The sequence below is a fragment of the Lolium rigidum genome, chromosome 1 (genome assembly GCF_022539505.1).
Source record: "Lolium rigidum isolate FL_2022 chromosome 1, APGP_CSIRO_Lrig_0.1, whole genome shotgun sequence".
In the NCBI taxonomy this organism is placed as follows: domain Eukaryota; kingdom Viridiplantae; phylum Streptophyta; class Magnoliopsida; order Poales; family Poaceae; genus Lolium; species Lolium rigidum.
In genome coordinates, this window is record NC_061508.1 from 267,988,355 (window position 1) to 268,006,192 (window position 17,838).

General features: G+C 47.1%; 1 protein-coding gene across 1 annotated transcript; it reads left to right on the forward strand.

Moving 5' to 3' along the window:
- Positions 1-7,583: 7,583 nt before the first annotated feature.
- LOC124658580 (protein FAR1-RELATED SEQUENCE 5-like) lies at positions 7,584-10,376 on the forward strand. The gene is made up of 5 exons (XM_047196809.1): positions 7,584-7,832; positions 7,921-8,611; positions 8,717-9,174; positions 9,245-9,532; positions 9,609-10,376. The coding sequence occupies exons 1-5, from the start codon at positions 7,584-7,586 to the stop codon at positions 10,374-10,376; spliced, it is 2,454 nt and encodes an 817-aa protein (XP_047052765.1).
- Positions 10,377-17,838: the final 7,462 nt, after the last annotated feature.

Below are 17,838 nucleotides of genomic sequence, written 5' to 3' on the forward strand. Positions count from 1 at the left end.
TTTTTATGACATTACTAGTACTTCCCGCTAAAAAAAAAGTAATCCAAGTACGTTATCGCGACTGAATCTGAACATATCGTTCTGAAAAGCACAAAGATAGATATATCATCCCTAGTATTTGCCTGAAAAACAAATTTTAAGTAGGGGGATTTTGCGGGGACTAGTGAATAGCATGCCATAATCTGTCGCAGCAACCAAGGCAGGACCTTGAAATCTCGGCGATTTACACAAAAATAACCCTTTGTTGCAACTATAGCACAGACTGACCCTCCGGGCAAACTATTTCACTCATCTAACCCTTTTGTGTGGCGCCCCTCCCATGGGCGCCACACATGGCAGTGTGGCGCCCGTGCCTGCGGCGCCACTCTCCCAGCCGACGTGGCGCCCTCGACGCTGAGCTGGTGCGCCGATCCGACGTGGCAGGATGTGTGGCGCCCATGAGAGGGGCGCCACACTACTCTTTATATATAATGTCTGTCTACATGTAACAGAAGACTGTGGTAGCTCAACCGGCTGAAGTCTTTGCTTCCCAATCCCAGGTCATGAGTTCGAACCTCAACACCACCTGATTTTTATTTTATTTTTAAAAATTATGCTAGACATTGTAGTATGTTTAAAACATGAAATCTAGCCTCGTACTGTTTTGTAGAGTTTTTTTTATCTTCCATATTGGAATTGAGGTATGATGGCTTGGTTCCAAATCAACAATACATGTTGCGCTGGTCTGACAACGTAAGACAAGAAAGTTTGACTGGTGGTTTTTTACTTAGGCGTTCAGGCATGTTGTATATAATATTCCTGTGTCAATTCATATGTTATTTTTGTATTCACAAGGTAGGAAAAGAAAGCACACCTTCAGAAGGAAGTCAGATAAAATTTGTTTTACAAACTGCAACACTACTCAGTGGAACTCCAATATGGACGATAGGAGCAACTAAAAGATCCATGTGTTGAGCACTTTGTGCGAGATAAAGCTCAGTGCAATCGTACATATTATTATGTCATGTATTCCGACGACCGAGTTAAATGCAAACTGGATAATTCATTTCTTCTAAGGTCGACAGTAGATATGCACCTCTTTTTGGGAAAAGGGTAAATGTTATTTTAAGACATTATCTCGCGGCTTGTTGATTTGGTCAGACTGGAAAGTGATGAATGAAGTTTGTTCGTGATTTGTTTTGTTACTCAGGAAGACCCAGGATTAACAAGTATTTTAGCGGTTGTAGCGACTAACAGGTTTGGTTGTTGGGAGTTTCAGTTAAGGTTTTGTTATCTGAACACGTTCACTTGTTTGTCACAATTAGAAGATCTTAAGCGCTTGTCCTCCTGCACAATCTGAAATGCCAAGCGGTGGAAATGATCATGCAAAATGAATGCATTGCATATTTGACACAATCTGAGAGGTTGCAAGTTGCTTGAATATATGTGTCAACATCTGCTGTTTCAGAGGACTGAAGAATAAAAAGAGTATAGGAGGAACCTCATGATTGACTACAGTGTTGATCAGTTTGCAACTTTGCATAGGAGTGACATGAGCAAAACCGTTCCATCACTTGTAAATAATCTTATAAGCGAGATGAGCAGCAGTGGCAATATAAGTAGAAATTATAAGATATATTTTGATTAGTTGATTCACTTGAATTTTGTGTGACAGAATGACACTCAAATTCAATAGGATTTGAGAGTTTATACAACGTTTTTTGGCTTTTAATTTGCATAATTTCTTTTCCTTTTTTGTGTGTTATCAAGTAAACTGTGAATTGCACAATATGTCTGATGGTTTGGAATTTGTTTTGTGGGCATCATTCGTCTAAATAAATTTGTTTAAATAAATTTGTTTTAATGAAAACGTGCGTTGCACGTGCAATCTTACTAGTGTTTTAAAACATACTACAATATCTAGCATAATTTTTAAAAATAAAAAAAAATCAGGTGGTGCTGAGGTTTGAACTCAGGACCTGGGATTGGAAGCAAAGACTTCAACCAGTTGAGCTACCACAGTCTTCTATTACATGTAGACAGACGTTATATATAAAGAGTAGTGTGGCACCCCTCCCATGGGCGCCACACATCCTGCCACGTCGGATCGGCGCACCAGCTCAGCGTCGAGGGCGCCACGTCGGCTGGAAGAGTGGCGCCGCAGGCACGGGCGCCACACTGCCATGTGTGGCGCCCATGGGAGGGGCGCCACACAAAAGGGTTAGATGGGTGAAATAGTTTGCCCGGAGGGTCAGTCTGTGCTATAGTTGCAACAAAGGGTTATTTTTGTGTAAATCGCCTGAAATCTCTGCACAGATTTGAAGAGAGGAGCCTAGCTAGGCTTCATAGGCTGTTGGTGAAGAGCTACTCGTACTCTCCTGCTTGTGGCAGTGGATCACCTCCATGTGCTTTGCTGCCCTGCAATGCCCATCTCGCAAGCAACATAGGCGTACTCTTGTGTATAGGTCTCATGCATGTTCGTAAATCTCGTGCAGCCCGCGGCGGTATCTCACGCCGTGGACGTCCTACCTCGCATTTTCCAAAGTTATCGGCTCACATCAGTTCACTCCAGTGGATTACTCCAATTAATCTGTGTCGTTGACATCTTACCTCGAACTTCCTAAAATGTTTGCTGTTCATTTCCCGCCAACGTACTACTGTTCGCAACATTTTCGAAGATACGTAGTACTACCTCCGTTTCAAAGAATAAGGCGCCCTCGTTTTACGTGTTTTTTGTTTGACCAAGAATTACTTTAAATAGATAAATATTGTATGTATGAAATTAGTATCATTAAAAAGTGCTTTTCAATACGAATCCAACGATACTAAGTACATATAATATAATTTAAATTTTGTTGCTCAATTTTTATGGTCAAAGTTCGTCTTAAAATACGCGTGCGCCTTATTCCTTGAAACGGAGGTAGTATATACTAATACGTACTCCCTCCATTTCTAGAAAGAAGTTGTATTAGATTTACTCAAAAGTCAATGTATTACTACTATAAGTTTGACCAACCTCTTACTCTCGATACATCCTATAAACAATGAGTCAAAAGACCATATAAACAGAAATATGAACATTATTGGGATTCAAACTATATATAGATGGCCAATACTTGTGCAAATACACTAGTAGAAAAAAGCCATTCATCCCAACCCATTAGTCCCCAAATACTTTGACCCGGGACTAATGGGGTCTTTAGTCCCGGTTCTGCAGGTGAACCGAGACTAATGCTCGGGCAACCGGGACTAAAGGGCTACGGTGGGCTGCGACCAGGGCAGGACCCTTTAATCCCGGTTGGGGACACCAACCGGGACTAACCTCCACCCACCCCCCCCCCGTGGATCGCCTTTTTTAGCACTGTTAAATAGAAACAAAATGATAGAAAATTCAAAAAATAAAATGTTTTCAGATTCTTGTATGTTATGCAACCTACTGTTAGGGAAAATTAACAAATTTGAATTTTCACTTTTTTTGCAAAAAAGGTTTGAAAAATGGTAAAACCGCATTAACTTTTGCATACGACGTCGAAAAAAACGTATAATATATCAAAATGATCGTGTGAAAAAGTTACATCCGAATTCACCCGGGTTAACCCGGTTAGCCAAATTTTAGATTCTCAAAATTTCAAATGAAAATACGAAAGCAGGAAGATTTTAGTTTTTCCTATAAATTCTGGATTTATATTTTTTTTAAAAAAAATTAAAATTAATAATCATGCATAAAGATTACTATTACTTTTACCCTTTTAGATTTTCAAATTTTTAGGTTTGGCAAAAAAAATACAAATTAAAAAGTTAATGTTTATTTATTTATTCAAGATTATTATTACATCATTACTTTTGTTTATTAAAAGAATTATTTAAAACTCAAACAATAAAGAAATGTGACATCGACCAACATATGTTAATAGGATTGATATGATACTACTATCACATACATGCGCGCGAAGCACTTGGATACGGGACGGGATGGAACTCGGAAGTTAAGCGTGCTAGTGCTAGAGTAGTGAGAGGATGGGTGACCGAGCGGAAAGTTTGACCACGAGTAAGTAATTTGACTAGAGATAAGTGTAGTTAGAGATAGAGACTAGTGCAAATAACTGAAATAATAGAAATTCTAAAAAAATAGGAAAAAAAATGGAGTGGAAAAAAATTCAAAAAAAAATTTCGAAAAATTTACCTGGGGAGACATTTTCGCCCCGCCCGGAACGAACGCGGATGGACCTTTAGTCCCGGTTCGTAAGCAACCGGGACTAAAGCGGGGGGCCTTTAGTCCGCATATTTAGTCCCGGTTGCGCAACCGGGATTAATGCCCTTTGTGAACCGGGACTAAAGCCCCTTTTTCTACCAGTGATATAGTATTAGTAAGTCCACCATAGAATATATTTTCATAATATATTTATCAAATCTTAAAGATGTTTAGACTTTTCTCTATAATACTGATTAAATGTATGCCACGTCGACGTTTGAGTAAAAATGTATGTCTTGTTTTGAGGACCATCCGACGATAGCTGGGCCAATGGGTAAGTATCCCAGTGGGTATTCACTTAATATTTTATAAACAACGAGTCAAAAAGACCGTATAAACATAAACATTAATATGAACAGTACCAGATTAGTATTTATAAGTCCACCATAGAATATATTTTCGTAATATATTTATCAAATCTTAGCGATGTTTCATATTTTTGTCTATAAGATTGATTAAACTTATGCTATGTCGATGTTTGACTAAAAATGTAATTAGCTTTTGTATTTTAATTAGACCCACCAGCAAATAGTTTTAAAAATAGTTTACAAAATTTGGGAAAATGTCTACATCTCTAGTAGCCTTCGGTGATATGAATGCATGCAATATTAGAGTTCTCCCATTGACTTCAACTTTGAGACATGTCACAATGTCCATCTTCCCCTTCCATATTCGGTTGTTTACTTATCTCCTTTAGTCAACATGATTGATTCTCAAGATGCGTTCTACCCACATCGGCAGCAATGCCGAAACTCGCCATTGTCGACGCAGTGAGATGTACACCTCTCCACCTTTTGTCCTCATTCTCTAGTATTTGCTCCAAAAACGATGCTCTCAAGAGGGAGAACGGCATCAAAAGTGTCGCCAAAGTCTAATTCGGGGGACCTGGATCTAGGGTTTCCCCCGAAGCACCTAAACTATGGAGATGAAAGCTGCAAAGACGATGCCTTCAATAAGGAAAACGATGCCAAGCGGCGCCAACATCATCCACCTCGGCTAGTATTAAATAACTTGATAATTAGTTTTAAAATTTGCATAATATAGACTAAAATAAAACCTAAGAGTAGATATGTTAAGCACCATGCGAGTGTAGTTCGACATTTTATGCAAGCAATCAATCAGACACAGAAAAGTTTCATCTATGGTACTCGGTGAGGCTGGGTAACGACGCATTTACCGCAGTGAACTGCGTTGTTTAGAAGTTGGTGAAAGAGTTTCACCGAGAGCCCCTCTCTCAGCCTCCCGGGTATGCCGACGTCTGTTTTTCGAATCGGGACGAGATATAGAGAGAGAAGAAGCAAGGACCCCAACGAACGCTACCTGGTGCTGCAAGCCTGCATGAAGGCAGCAGGACCCATGTCGCCCTCTCTCTCTCTCTTCCCGAGGAAAGAGACGCAGAGGTCCTTGGTTTTGGAGCTCGTAGCCTTCATTGCATCCCTTTCACCCATCTTGGCATAGTGACTTGCCAATCATTATAAGCTCCATACCCAACATAACAGTAGCCCCCCATCATTCCCTCCTAGCCAGGCCCCTCCTCCCTCCTAAAGTTGCCATTATCCCAGAATGATAAACCCAAATGATCCATCAAATTCTCTGACCGCAAAAGCTTGAAATCTTCACACATCGCGCATGGTTTTGCTTAGGAATCATTCATCTTTGGATTAGAGTTTTGCTAAGAGCATCTCCAGCCATGCCCCCGGAAGCTCTCCAAGGCCTCTTTTTTTCATCCGAATGGAAGAAAATGACTCAGTCACGCCCCCAGCTTCTCGTTTTCATTCGGATTTGGGCCTAAATCCGTCTGGACTCCCCAGGCCATCCTCGGTTTCCCGGGGTGCTGCCGAGGACTCCGGCACGCTCTGGCCCGCGTGTCAGTGAAAATTCCGCGCTCTGGCTGGCGCAAATTCCCCGGAACGGTTGGAAAATCGTTGCTCCCCATGCCAAAAAATAGATTCAATCGACCAATTTTCATCCGGATTGTGGCCCGGGGGCCTCTAACGGTTGGAGATGCTCTAACATTGCTCACCTGAAGTGCTCGTTCAGCAGATTGTCATGATTTGCCTACAAGATTGGGATTTTGTGAACACATTTCCAATGTCGAGAATCTTAATATAGCTACTGAGGCATGGGACGCGAATTTTTGGCTCACAGCGGCCAGCGCCCCGCGTATCGTGACCGTTGGAGAGCAGGTTTAGATTCGTGGACAAAGTAGTGGAAATTCAGCGGAAAGTGCAAAATATCAGCTATACATGGGAAAGCAAGGCAAATACGGGACGCGTACGCATTGAATGGGCCGAATGCGGACGTCACGAAACAGCCCGATACAGAATCTGGGCCGGTCCGGTGCGTGAGTAGCAACCTCTCCAATTAATGCTTCTGCTCCTACCGCCCATGAAAGGCTGTTCTAGATCGAGGTTCACCTTGGCCACCGGCGGCAGGTCCGAGCTAGGCGGCGATAGGGCAGTGTAGTTTCGTGCGGCAGCATTAGAGGAAGAGGATGACCATGGGGGAGAGCAGCTCGGGTGGACAAACCGAAGGCTGCCGGTGAGTTGTTTGCTAACAAATTCAGTTATCTGTTGTTTGTTTTCCTCCCTAGATCTGCTGCTTGTACCCATTGAGAACCGGGCATGTATAGCTAACCCTGTAAAAACCAAGCACAACAATCTGTGGATGCCTGAGTTCGGTGTCCAGGTTAACCAATCGACACACGGGGGTGTGGTTGATTTCCCATCAGATATATCATGCTTGTCCCCAAGGCTAGCGGGCAAGTGTGTGATTGCTAGATCCTGCACTGGTTTTCACATCATCTAAAATAGACTCGTCCGAAATATACACAGTATGCCTCATCATGACCTGTGATACATTCAGCTGTTGTATGAACTCACTTGTTAATGTTTCGTTTGGTGGAGAAACATATGTGTTGATAGTAAAAAATGCTATATATAATATTAAACTTGCATCGCCATTTTCTCACATACGGTTTTTCGCGTGTGCAACATAATGATCAGTGCCGATGATGCTTTTCTGAACGCTACGAATGGACTGTGCACGGTGCATGAGTGTTCAGAAAGCGAAGCGGTGGAAGAACCACCAAGCCCTGTACCAGATATTGAAAATACCGCCCGAGCTGCTCACGCCCACGGAACCACGCCCACAACTGAAAATCAGGGATGGAACAGAAGGTATGCTGAAGAAGTTTTTGTGTGAACTTTTATGTAAGATGAGACGCAAAAACTGGTGTGCACCAGGTAGCATAGCATGGAAGAATTATTTAAAAAAACTTTTTCGCGTGTATGTCGAGTATGTTAAACATATGGTGCAAATTTACTGTCGTAGCAGGCCTCGGCACGGAAAAATGCCTGATGAGCGGGGGGTCACACCGGACCGCGTGTCAGCGCTGGAGAAAGCATTTAGAGGATTTGCTGACCGTGGGGCAAATGCGGTGGTGCTGCCATCTGTAGGCCTGACATTCGATTCTATCGGAGAAGCTTATGACTTTTACAACTTGTATTCCTGGGAGGTTGGATTTGGTATAAGGTATGGCAAAAGCAGGAGCAATGTGAAGGGCACGAGGTCAATGCAGGAACTGCTCTGCGTTTGTTCGGTGAGTTATGTTCTGTACATGTTGATGGGTTGAACACGATGTTCATTTCTCTTCCATATCTATGTACCTGAATCGTATGAAACTGCAGGGCAAGCCAAAGAATGAAAATACTACATCTAGCCGGTGCCAGTGTCCGGCGCTTGTCAGGCTCCTAAGGACAGTTGACCAAGGTTGGTTTATATGTGAGTACAGGGGGACGCACAACCACAGGTTGTTGAGCACATGCGCGGAGAAACTGCACTTCCCTTCGCACAGACACATTGACAAGTACACACGAGATTTGGTCGCTCAGCTCCGTGCGAACAATGTTAACCTTAGCAAGGTGTACAGCATAATAGGAACCTTTTTTGGAAAGCTCGAGAATGTCCCGTTCACGAAGAGGTGCCTGAAGACGCTGTGTGGTAAGATCAGTCAAGAACAGGCAGATGACGATGTCAAGAAAACCATGGAGATGTTCTCGGAGTTGAAGGCAAGTGACAGCGAGTTCACGTACCAGGTACAAGTTGATGATGAGAGTAGGATACGTACCCTGATATGGACCAACGGACGGAGCAAGCTTCAGTACCACCATTTTGGTGATGTCGTCACATTTGACACGACTTACAAAACAAACTTGTATGATATGCCATTTGGGCTCTTTGTTGGTGTCAACAACCATTTCCAGAGTGTGATATATGCTGGGGTTTTGATGCGGGACGAGACAGTTCAGAGCTTCGAGTGGGTCTTCCGTGAATTTATTAGGTTGATGGGTGGGAAAGCGCCAATAACAATCTTGACAGGTATTTTTAGCCTTGTTCTCTCTATTCTCTATGCTCAGATTGGTTAACTGTACATGCAACAGCGAAATTCAACTGACTACACGTGTCTCGAATGTCGTCTTGCAGACCAGGCAAGAGCTATGGAACTTGCAATTAGCAGTGTAATGCCGGATGCTACCCATCGTTGGTGCAAATGGCATGTGCTTCGGAAAGCTAAGGAGTCGCTTGGCACCCACTACAGCAAGAAATCAAACTTCAGGCTGGATTTCCACAACCTTGTTGATGAGATGCTGACAGTGGAGGAGTTTGAGTCTGGGTGGAAGGAGATCATGGAGAGGTATGGGTTGGCAGGCAATACATTTCTAATACAGGCTTATGAGGTCAGACACAAGTGGGCAAAGCCATATTTCAGCGGCAAGTTTTGTGCAAAACAGACAAGCACTCAACGAAGCGAGAGCGCAAACCACATGCTTAAAAGTTATGTGCCACCTGCTTGTCCGATGAATATTTTTGTTAAGCAATACGGGAAACTGCAGTACGACCGCGAGCAGGAGGAGGGATTTCAAGAGAAGAGGACAAGGCTGGTGAGGGTGTTGTATGTAATCCCGACTAACATAATGACTACTGTAAATAACTAAGCTTTTGTTGTTACAGGGTGGCGCTGTCATAAAGTCCAATCTACCAATTGAGAGGCATGCCAGCAAGGTGTACACACGCACGATGTTCGAGATGTTCGGTAGAGTCTTATTTGTTGCCGGCTCGTACGAGGTAGAGGAGGTCGAACCTAAGAAGAAATATGTAGCCGCGCACATCAATCCAGATGCAATGAAAGAATGGTACAAGAGCAGGTTTGTTGTCGAGGTGCATGAGGATTGCTCGTATTTTGTGTGTGAGTGCGGAAGATTTGAGCATATGGGCATGATCTGCTGTCACATTCTAAAGGTGATTAAACTGCAGGTTTTCGCGTCCATACAAACGGTCCACGGATAATATACTAAGTTTGCTTTTTCATAAACAGGTCATGATTTTCCTGCGGATCCGCGCAATACCACCATTGCACATTGTAAAGAGGTGGACGGTTGACGCTAGGGACATATTACCCGATCACATTAAACATTATCAGAAGGACATGGGTCCGCCCGAAGCCTCTACCTTCAGACACTCTGCTATGTATATAACCGCACTGGAGTTGGTGCACATGGGGGACAGCAACCCGGATTCTTTCGAGTGCGTCATGACAGGTCTGTGTGAGCTCAAAGCAAAAGCTGCATCGCTATGCGAGGAGAAGGATGGGAAGAGCATGGTGGAGAAGTCGAAAGAGGCATCAGGAAGCATTACTGCTTCACTAGACTCCATGCAATCAAGGTTGTCTAGCAAGAAAGCGAAGGTAGTGACATCCCGTAAATCAGCCCAGGTGTGCTCTGGGGATGGTTCTTTTGTGCAAGGAGGAGGGTGCAGTGTGCTTGTAGAAGAAGACAATGGAGAGGTGTCATCTACACTCGGAGCTGGCCTGCTGTTACCACCCGAAAGGAGGCTGAAGCGGGGGCATCCAAGCACCGCCAGAGACAAGCCGCCTTATGAGACAACAGGAAAAAGGTCGAGGTTCTGTAGTATTTGTCGAGGCAAGGGGCACAAGAGCACGACCTGCCCAGAGAGGGGAGACACTCCGGTGAAACCAAGGAAAGAAGCGCAGTGCAGCAATTGTGGGATCACAGGCCACAGGAAGACTAGTTGCTCGAAGCCACTCTTCAGTTTAGTGGCAGGGGTTGCACACATGACGGGGTAGCCATCTATAATGAATAATTCTTTTCATATGTTTATTTGTGTTGTGCAAGAAAGATCAAAATAAAGCTGTGTAAAAAATTATGGTATCTGGATTCATATTCCCATGGATTGTTATCGACATTTTTTTCTGTTGCATTAAGTGTATGTAGAGGCCATCATTGATTGTGTGATAGCAATTTGAATTTTGAATTTGGCAAGAACAGTATCACAGCTGGTGCGAGACCGAACAGCTGGGGACGGCGGCGCTATAGTTTTGAGCTTTGCCTGCTGCGAGATCGGCAATGGCGGCAGGGTGTGGAGAGGGGAGGGGTGCAGACGAAGGCAGCATAAAAAAACAAACGGAGTCCCGCGATTGATGAGGCCTGGTGCGGGGTTTCAACGCCGACGTCACCATGTGTGGGCCAGGTGCATTTAATGGGCTTCGATATACCGTGAAATACAGCCCCATACAGATTAAACAAGTCTCTGTATACGAAACGCGTACATATAGTGGGTGGTGCGACGATGCATTCTGGACGGCGAGATACGGGGGGACGGAGCCCCTGTGTGCTCCATCGCAATTCTCCTGAGGCATGACTATATTGTCACAGCCACACTTACCCATCAAACACATTGCTAATGTTTCGATAGAGTGACTGTTCAGAGGATTCAGTAGAGAGCTAAGGCTGGCGTGCACGACAGCATGCTGCATGCATGAGCTGAGAGCATCTCCACTCGTCTCCCCACAGAGCTCCCCACGGCCACTTTTTTTCATCCGGACGGCGAAAAACGGCCCAGTCAGGCCCCCGGTTCCTCGTTTTGGTCCGGATTTGAGCCTATTTTCGTCCGGACTCCCCATGCCATCCTCGGTTTCCCGGGGTCTCCCGGGGACTCCGGATGAAGCTAAACCAACCGCCCACGCCCACGTGTCTCCTCTTTCGTCCGGATTCCCCGAGCCATCCTCTTTTCCCCGAGAAACGCCGCTTGGGGAGCACACGACTGGGAAACTACTCCTCCCCACGCCAAATCTTCCTCCAATCCGGACGAAAATTTCGCCGGATTTGGACGTGGGGAGCGCCAACGAGTGGGGATGCTCTGAGCTGAACAGCCTGAACTGAAGAAATCCACCATATAAAAAACTTGGAAACCTCTTGTTGGCTTGTTGCTGCCCGGACCCATACATAGCTGCCACGGATCTACCCACTAGATTTTGCTGACCTCATTTCTGTCCACACCTTCCCAGCGCTGCATCCCTTGAACTGCCGCGGAGAAAGTAGCCCATTCTTCCTTACCGATTTGTATATTCCGATGCCCTCCCGCGGATGAATGGTGAAGGAGCCTACAACAGTTCCCCATCCTCTCCGTTGCGTAGATAGCTGGGAATAAATGATTGAAAATTGCAATTTTATATGCTGTGGAGTTTGTGGACGAGAGTGGATGGAGAATTCGACAGACAATTGCCAGTTAACCGGTGACTACTTATCAGGGCATCTCCAACCGGTTGACCCAAACGGACGCGCTGAGCCGTCCGTTTTGGGCCGTTTGGGTGGTCGCCCGAACACGCGGACAGCGGCCCGCGTCCGCGTGTCCGTTTGGGTCGCGCGCTGCGCCCAACGCGCGGACGCATCGCAAATTGGAGAAACACGAAAACAAAATGAAAATGGCAAATTTAAACGATATTTGATTAAACATATGCCCTATTTTGGGCAAATTTATACATAGCCCTATTTTGGGCAAATAACTAACAAAAGAAGCCCCTATATGGGCTTTTAAATTTAAACTAAACCCTCTATTAGGGTTTGGTCGGCGGCGCGGTGGCCGCCGGTGCGCCGCCTAGCCCCTGTGGGCGTCGTCGGCGTCGTCGTCGTCGTGGACGACGTCCCCGGGCGGCGAGGCACTGTTGTGGCTCGACCGCGCCGGGGACTCCGGCCACGGAGACCACGGGGCCTCCTCCCAGGCCGAGTGGGGGTCCGGAGCGACCCGAGGATGCGGCGGCGCAAGGAGCGGCGCCTCCTCCCCGAGGCGCTCGCCGCCTCTCCGCCGGGCGCGGCGCCCGGCCTCCCGGCGTCGCCGCTCCTCGCGCGGCGCCGGCCTCTCCGCCGCCGCCGCTCCTCGCAGCGCTCCTCATCGGCGCGGCGCCTGGCCTCCTCCCGCCGCGCCGCTTCCTCCTCCTCCCGTCGCGCCTAGCGGGCCTGGGCGTAGAGCTCCCAGAGCTCCGCTTCCTCCTCCGCCAGACGCGCCGCCTCCTCCATCTCGGACGTTCGAATGGCCGCCTGGAGGTGTGGCCATTTCTCGTCCTCCTCCGCCGCCGAGATGAGCAGCGCGGCGCGGAGGTCCGGGTCCTCCTCCGAGGACTCGGGCTTGGGCTCGAGCAGCAGCGGCGGCGGTTGCGGCAATGCCGCGCCGCCGCGGGCGGCCTCTCCGATGTGGAGGCCGCCTTGGTTTCCGCACGATGGCCGCAGCGCCGGTGGACGACGCCGGCTGCTGCTCGCCTCGTCGTCGTTGGCTCCGGCGAAAACTCGCTTCGGGGCCATGGCGGCGGTTTCGCTGCGGGAGTGGAGTGGGGACTGGAGTGGAGGGCCAGATCCCCTCCAGTCCCCATTTAATACCCCCCCGGGTCACCGACAGGTGGGCCCAAAGGAGACGAGGCGACGGACGCCCGGACGCGAGCGGACGGCGAGTGCCATCCGCGGCCATGCAAACCTAGCCCAGATTTGGGCCGGGTTTGCGTCGTTCCGGACGCCGCGGCCGTCCGCTTTTGCGGAGCGTCTCCGCGTTGGGCCGCGATTTTGTCCGACTCGACCCATCCGGACGCGCGGGCGCGGGATGGGTCGCCCCGTTGGAGATGCCCTCACTCCTCTTGTTATGGATCAAAACTCTCCGTAGCATTTGTCGCCGTGAAAAAGAATTCAAGGCTCTAAGATATTTGTTGTAGTGCGTTGTTGGCATTGACAAGGATCACTTGGGCGACAATACAGGTGCCAAACATTTTATGACAAAACGTGGTGTGATGAAACAAATTTCAGGGGCACGTGTGGTCAAACAATGTACAATTCAACATATTAGAACATTTAATCCCTTCATTTCTTTATCTACATATATGTTTATGGGATCCTCCAAAACAAAGGTGGCTAGTACAAACCATACAAATGATAGCACACATTAGTAACGACATCCAGAAAACCAATGAAAGGTTAAGATAATTACACGTGGCCAACGAGGCATTGCCGGGGGACACAAATGGGCTGCCCACATTAGCAACCGATAATTGAAATGTCCATTTCCTGTACATTTGGTAACAATTAGAAATAAACAAGCGTTTTTTTATTAAAGCCTCATCGGACAAGACATATGAATTTGTTGCTTGCCAACTTTGCTAACCGCCTAAATGCCCACATGTCCGTCCTAAGAAATTCCACTTTTCACCATTGTTAGTCACTCCCAACCCTTGTCGCACAATCTATCCCCCTCTCACTATGTTCCCTCCCTCCTGAGGTTCGATGGGAAACCCCTCCGATGCCTTCCAGGACATCGCATCCACCTCGAGCAGTCTGCAATTGTGTGCACACAATGCATGTCACCACTCGTCGTGCTACACACGCAAACCATGCAGGCTCAACTCGTGACTACATGGAGAACAATCGGAGGTGCTCTGCTCGGTCCCCACGCAAGCCTCCCCGATCTTTCCCTCTCCCTCATCGGAGGAGGTGGTCCAACCTAGAGGTCGGGTGCCTCCTCTTCCCGACTGCCTTCAAGCGCGAGGCCACCGAGTGTCGTCTCCGATAGGTGGCTAAGGACAAGGCCATTCCAAAATCCTCCGCCAATCACCTAGGGGAACTCAATGAGGAGGCGTTGTTCTAGTTAGTGATTCGGGACACCATAGCCATCTTTATGCTCCTCGGCCCGAGCCAAGATCGAGAGGTGATGATGGAGGAAGTGGAAAAGCTGGACTCGGAGGAGTCCTCCGGTGATGAGGCTATGGCCAGCAGTAGTAAGTGATTCCGCCTCACCTAAGGTCAACCCATAAACCCTAATTTAGCTTAGATTTGATCTATATACTTAATTTTAGTCAACTCTATTTTTGGTTAGCTTAAGTTTTAGTTATTTCTTAATTTCTAGGCATTGTTTTTAATTTAGGTATAAAATTTCTTAATGTGCTACTCCCTCCGTCACAAAATGTAAGGCGCCTAAAGATTAATTAAAAGTCAAATATCACTAATTTTGATCAAATATTTAGGAAAAATATCTTCATCTACAATATTGAATGGACACATTAAGAAAAACTTTATGATGAATCTATTGCTATTGATTTAGTATTTTAATTTTTATATTTTTTGTATAAACTTGGTCAAACTTAAAAAGTTGACTTTTGACTAATCCTTAGACGCCTTACATTTTGGGTCAGAGGGGGACTTATTTTAGTGTAGTTTCAAAATTTCCTCTGTCCAAGTTCTAAATTTTGCTCAATAATGCATTGTTGTAGTTTAATTCTTGGCTTGATCTCCTTAGGTTCTAGATTTTGCCTTGTAAGACATCATTTTAGTTTAGTTGTAAATTTTGTTTTTAGGTTTTAAAGTTTGCTTAAAAATGAATTACTTTGGTTTATTTTTTACTTTTACTCATGTTTAGTATAGATGGACTTTAGGTTGATTGCTTAGTGTGTTGCCATATCTGGTCACTTTGGATGCCATGTTAGGATATTTAGACTCATAATTCTTGTGTTATTCACTATCTGCATTGTGTACCAGTTCTAGTGCATAGTTGCATTTATTAAGAGTAACTTTACGCTTGTGTTAAAAAAAACTTTACGCCTTTTAGGCTCTATTTGAGCCAATGTAACATGTATTTTTGTCACATTGACTCAGCTAGTGTAGAATACTTGTCTATGCTGCTCAAATAAAGAAAATACTCTTTGTTTGCATCGTTTATTTGCATAACAAGATAATTTGACTGAATTTTTGGTGTTTACATGCTCGAATAGTTATAAATAATGTAATTCATTTGTATACTAGATGATTTTGTATTTGCATTTGACTACTATTGTCTAGTATGTAGATACCATCACTACTATGAAGTAGCACATAGTAGCTCTTAATTTTTGTTTGTTCTAGTATGTGGCATAGTGGACTTGGTGTTGGCTCATAGGTCTAGATGTACCTATTATAAGAAATGCATGTTAAAATGTAAAAAAAATCCACAAAAGAGAATCCTGGCTATACATTCGGATATTCTATGTTAGCACACAAAAAATTACGGACAAAAGACATATTTTGTTGCCTATGTAAAAAAGGGCAAGAAAATGTCTCATAAAAAGCTATTTTGGAGCACCAAAAAATTTATCTTTTGTTACATAGGCTAGAAAAAATATTTCATTAATTAATTAATGAAACTTCTGGTGGGAACATAAAATGTCTCGATGAGTGGATGTACACCCGTATTTTTTTTTTTAAAAAAAAGACATTTTAAAATAAGATTTTTGAGCTGTGGGTGCATCTACACATGTGAGCCAAAGTTACATAGTAGATTAACAAACAGTGCAAATCTACTTAACCAACCGTTGATGGCTGTTTGGGTAGCACTCCTAGGCTAGTTTATCTAGGTCGTTCGTCTCGTTGTTGCCAGGGTTTTGCATGATTGTCCTTAATCAACCGTAGTCTTGTACAATTTCTTCTCAGTTTTTCTTATAAGCCATTTTCTTATCGGAAAAAAAAGCATTTTCTTGTTGAAATCGCCGGAGCACGCTTCCCTAGTTGATGAGATTCGTCACGACACAGTGTAAACCTGTCTGCTGTAGTGATGCAATACCAGTATACCACCATCAAAACAGGGGGAATCTTCTCAATAAATCAAAAACCATGGACTATTTCTTTCAGGTGCCTGCGAAGTGGTCCAAGTGGAGTGTGGGCTCCCTGAGTAGCAGCAGTACTCTGTTGGCTGATGGTAATTCCAGCGTCTAGCCGATGAGCGAGCACCTGTCAACAGCAGCAGCCAGCCTTGAACAGAGATTCCAGCCTCATCTTTTGGCTGCCTAGCTTGATCATTTGCACCTGCTTGCACAGCTAGAGCAGCAGGGGTAGATGCAAATGGATGTCGAAAATCCAAGCAGATAAGTGTGCGTACATTGCTGACAGGAAAAAAGATCAGAGTTTGTGTTCTTCAAAAGCCACACTAAATTCTCTATCTCTCTCTCTCCTTGGTTTCTTGTGGTGTTCCTCTGCTGGATGAAAATCATGCACGCTGAGGGCATCTCCAGCGGCGCGCAGCGACCGTTTGCGTCCGCTTTGGTCGTAAATCCCGTCTGGCCGTCTGGCACCCTCTCCAGCGGCACGACGCAAAGTGACCGGGCCGTCCGCGGAGACGCAAACCTGGCCCAAATATGCGCCAGGTTTGCGTCTCGGCGGACGCTGCGCGGACGCGCAAAGTGTCCGCTGCGGTCTCCACCGGGCCCGCCCGGCGGCGAGCCTGCATGGAGGTCATCGCTTCCGCGGCCATCGCTTCCGCGGTCGGCGCTTCCGCGTCGCGCCGCCATGAATGCCGCAGCTTCTGTTCGCGCGTGCACCGGCGGGCGGCGGCCGGGCTTCGCGTCGCCTTCAATGGCATCGTATCCCGTGCGCGGCCGCCCTTAAAGTCCGGCGGCCGCGTTGCTCCTTCGCCCACGGCTCCACTCGCACCACAACCGCCGGCTGCGCCATGGGGAAGAAGAACGACTTCGAGGCCTCCGGCGGCGGCAGGCAAGAAGGTGCCGCTCCCCGTCACGGTGGGGAGGCTCATGCACGGCGGATGGGTGCCGTGCGACGCCCTGGTCCGGCGTGCGGCTGCCCGGTGGCCGGCGGCTCGGCCGCCGCCGGGTGCCCATCCCTCCGAGCACTGCGCGCGAGCCCGAGCGGACCAAGGAGATCCGGCGCGAGAGGCGATATCCGCCGGCGGACCTCCGCGCCGATCCGGCGTACGCCATCGACTCGGAGAGTTGGCGTACGTACCGTCCACGGAGACGGACAGCAGACGAAGGGCTGGCTTCATGGGCGACAGGGATTATCCCTTCGGCCCTGCACCGCCGGCTCGTCGTCAGCAGGCGCCGACGCGACGTGAGCAGCCGCAGCAGAACGGCCGCGAGGACGAGGATGACGAGGACGAAGCCTACGCCGTGTACGACGACGACGACGACTACATCGAGGCGCTCGCGTACCATAGCGAGGAGGTGAAGGACGACAACGACGACTATGTCGGCCTCGTCTTCCACGAATGGCAGCAGGCCATGGCGGAGGGCCGGAACTTGGAGTTCCCCGACAACATGACGGACGACGAGATGGCCAAGCTCGGCCTCCTCGTCTCCGAGTACGACGCGCCTGTGCGGCCGCGCGTTGCCCGCTACGCCACCGGCTGTCATGCCGCCGGGCCCGTCCGCGGATGAAGCCCTTCGACGAGCGCTCCTGGACTCGGCGGCGCCTCCTCCACCGCCGCCACGGCCTTGGGCGCCTCCTCCA